At 37.5% G+C, this 1,380-nt stretch overlaps 1 protein-coding gene across 1 annotated transcript in view; it reads right to left on the bottom strand.

Annotated features, from left to right (window-relative positions):
- ITGA2 (integrin, alpha 2 (CD49B, alpha 2 subunit of VLA-2 receptor)) overlaps positions 1-1,380 on the bottom strand; it is a 125,656-nt gene that overhangs the window by 66,944 nt on the left and 57,332 nt on the right. The window contains exon 6 of the mRNA XM_012655262.1: positions 961-1,070. Coding sequence (XP_012510716.1) covers positions 961-1,070 — 110 coding nt within the window. The remainder of the gene's footprint in view (positions 1-960; positions 1,071-1,380) is intronic.

The following is a 1,380-nucleotide window of genomic DNA, read 5'->3' as shown; positions in this document are numbered from 1 at the left end:
CCCTTTAACCTCTGTAGCATTTGACTCCACTGATAATCCTTCCATATCACAGGAAATCTGCTTATTGAGCCCTGTATATGCCAGAAATTATTTTAGATATTAGGGATACAGAGACGTGTAAGAAACACTCCTGTCCTTGTTCCAAGTCTTAATGACTATTTTTGAAAGTCTTTATTTCCTTGATTTTCATAACATTGTATTTTCCTAATTCATGACTCTATGACTCCTTAGTGCTGGGTTTTCTGGCTACTGCTGCTGGTGTGATGATCAAATTGAGCGACTTTTACTTGCATCTGGAAATATTGCATGGAAATATCACTCATTTAACTTTCTACCCCTGCACCTTTAGTAATTTTTTGTATTATAATAGAAGTCATCTGAAATGTGGATAATTATCTACGGCCATACCACCCTGAACGTGCCCAATCTTGTCTGATCTTGGAAGCTAAGCAGGGTCAGGCCTGGTTAGCACTTGGATGGGAGATGATGGGAATAATTAAAACAGCAAATAATTCCAAGTTATGGATTTATTCTATTGGAATGCAATCATTTAGACATAATCAGAAACACAGAGTGTTTCTTGGCACATCCAAACTCAGCCCTAGTGCTGATGTTTCCATACTTAATAGTTTGGAGAAGAGACAGCGAGGAATAAGGATATCCTCAGAATTCTTTAAGTAATCAGGAAAATAACCCTCAATGTTGATGGAAACCAGTCCATGGTACCGGGGCAGATGGTTCAGGAGGAGCACATTCCCCATGCATCTTGTTAAGTCAGATCTCCAAACTGTTTTGGAAATTTAGATACAATTGGGCCTCATATAGCCAAAGAGATAAAGGCAGAAAAGCTGTGTGTTTTTCTTTAAGAAAGAACAATGATTGTTTTAGGTGTTTTCAGTTGGGTATACAACAAATGAAATTTTGCTATTTGTAAAATATCACTTGCTATTTAAAACTTACTTTGCAAATTCAGCTTTTCACATGTAGCAGTGGATTGATCAACAGGACATTTATACACATCTCCCATTCGGTTCTCCGGAAAACCACTCCAGGGTGAACCAACCAGTAACCTAGAAATAGGATTTTTTTATTAGACATAAAATGTTAAGTATAGTTTCTGAAAGATAAAACTGGCTACAAACAGTGAAAAATGAATTTAATTTCAATTTTTAAAGTGAACAGTTCATATTTGTTCAGCTATGATTTGACCTGCTTCCTTTCCTCTGAGCTGATCAAGATCCTTAATGAATGTCTGCAATACCACTGCTCTGCCAGGCACCCTGGACGTCCCTCTAAAGCAGCGCTGTCCAACAGAAATAAAGCCACAAGCCACAAATTCAAACCACATATGTAATTTTAGATTTCCTAATAGCCAGCCAC

The sequence above is a fragment of the Propithecus coquereli genome, unplaced genomic scaffold (genome assembly GCF_000956105.1).
Source record: "Propithecus coquereli isolate 6110/MARCELLA unplaced genomic scaffold, Pcoq_1.0 Scaffold47, whole genome shotgun sequence".
Lineage (NCBI taxonomy): Eukaryota > Metazoa > Chordata > Mammalia > Primates > Indriidae > Propithecus > Propithecus coquereli.
Note: the sequence above shows the minus strand (reverse complement) of the source record. Positions and strands in the feature narration are given on the sequence as shown.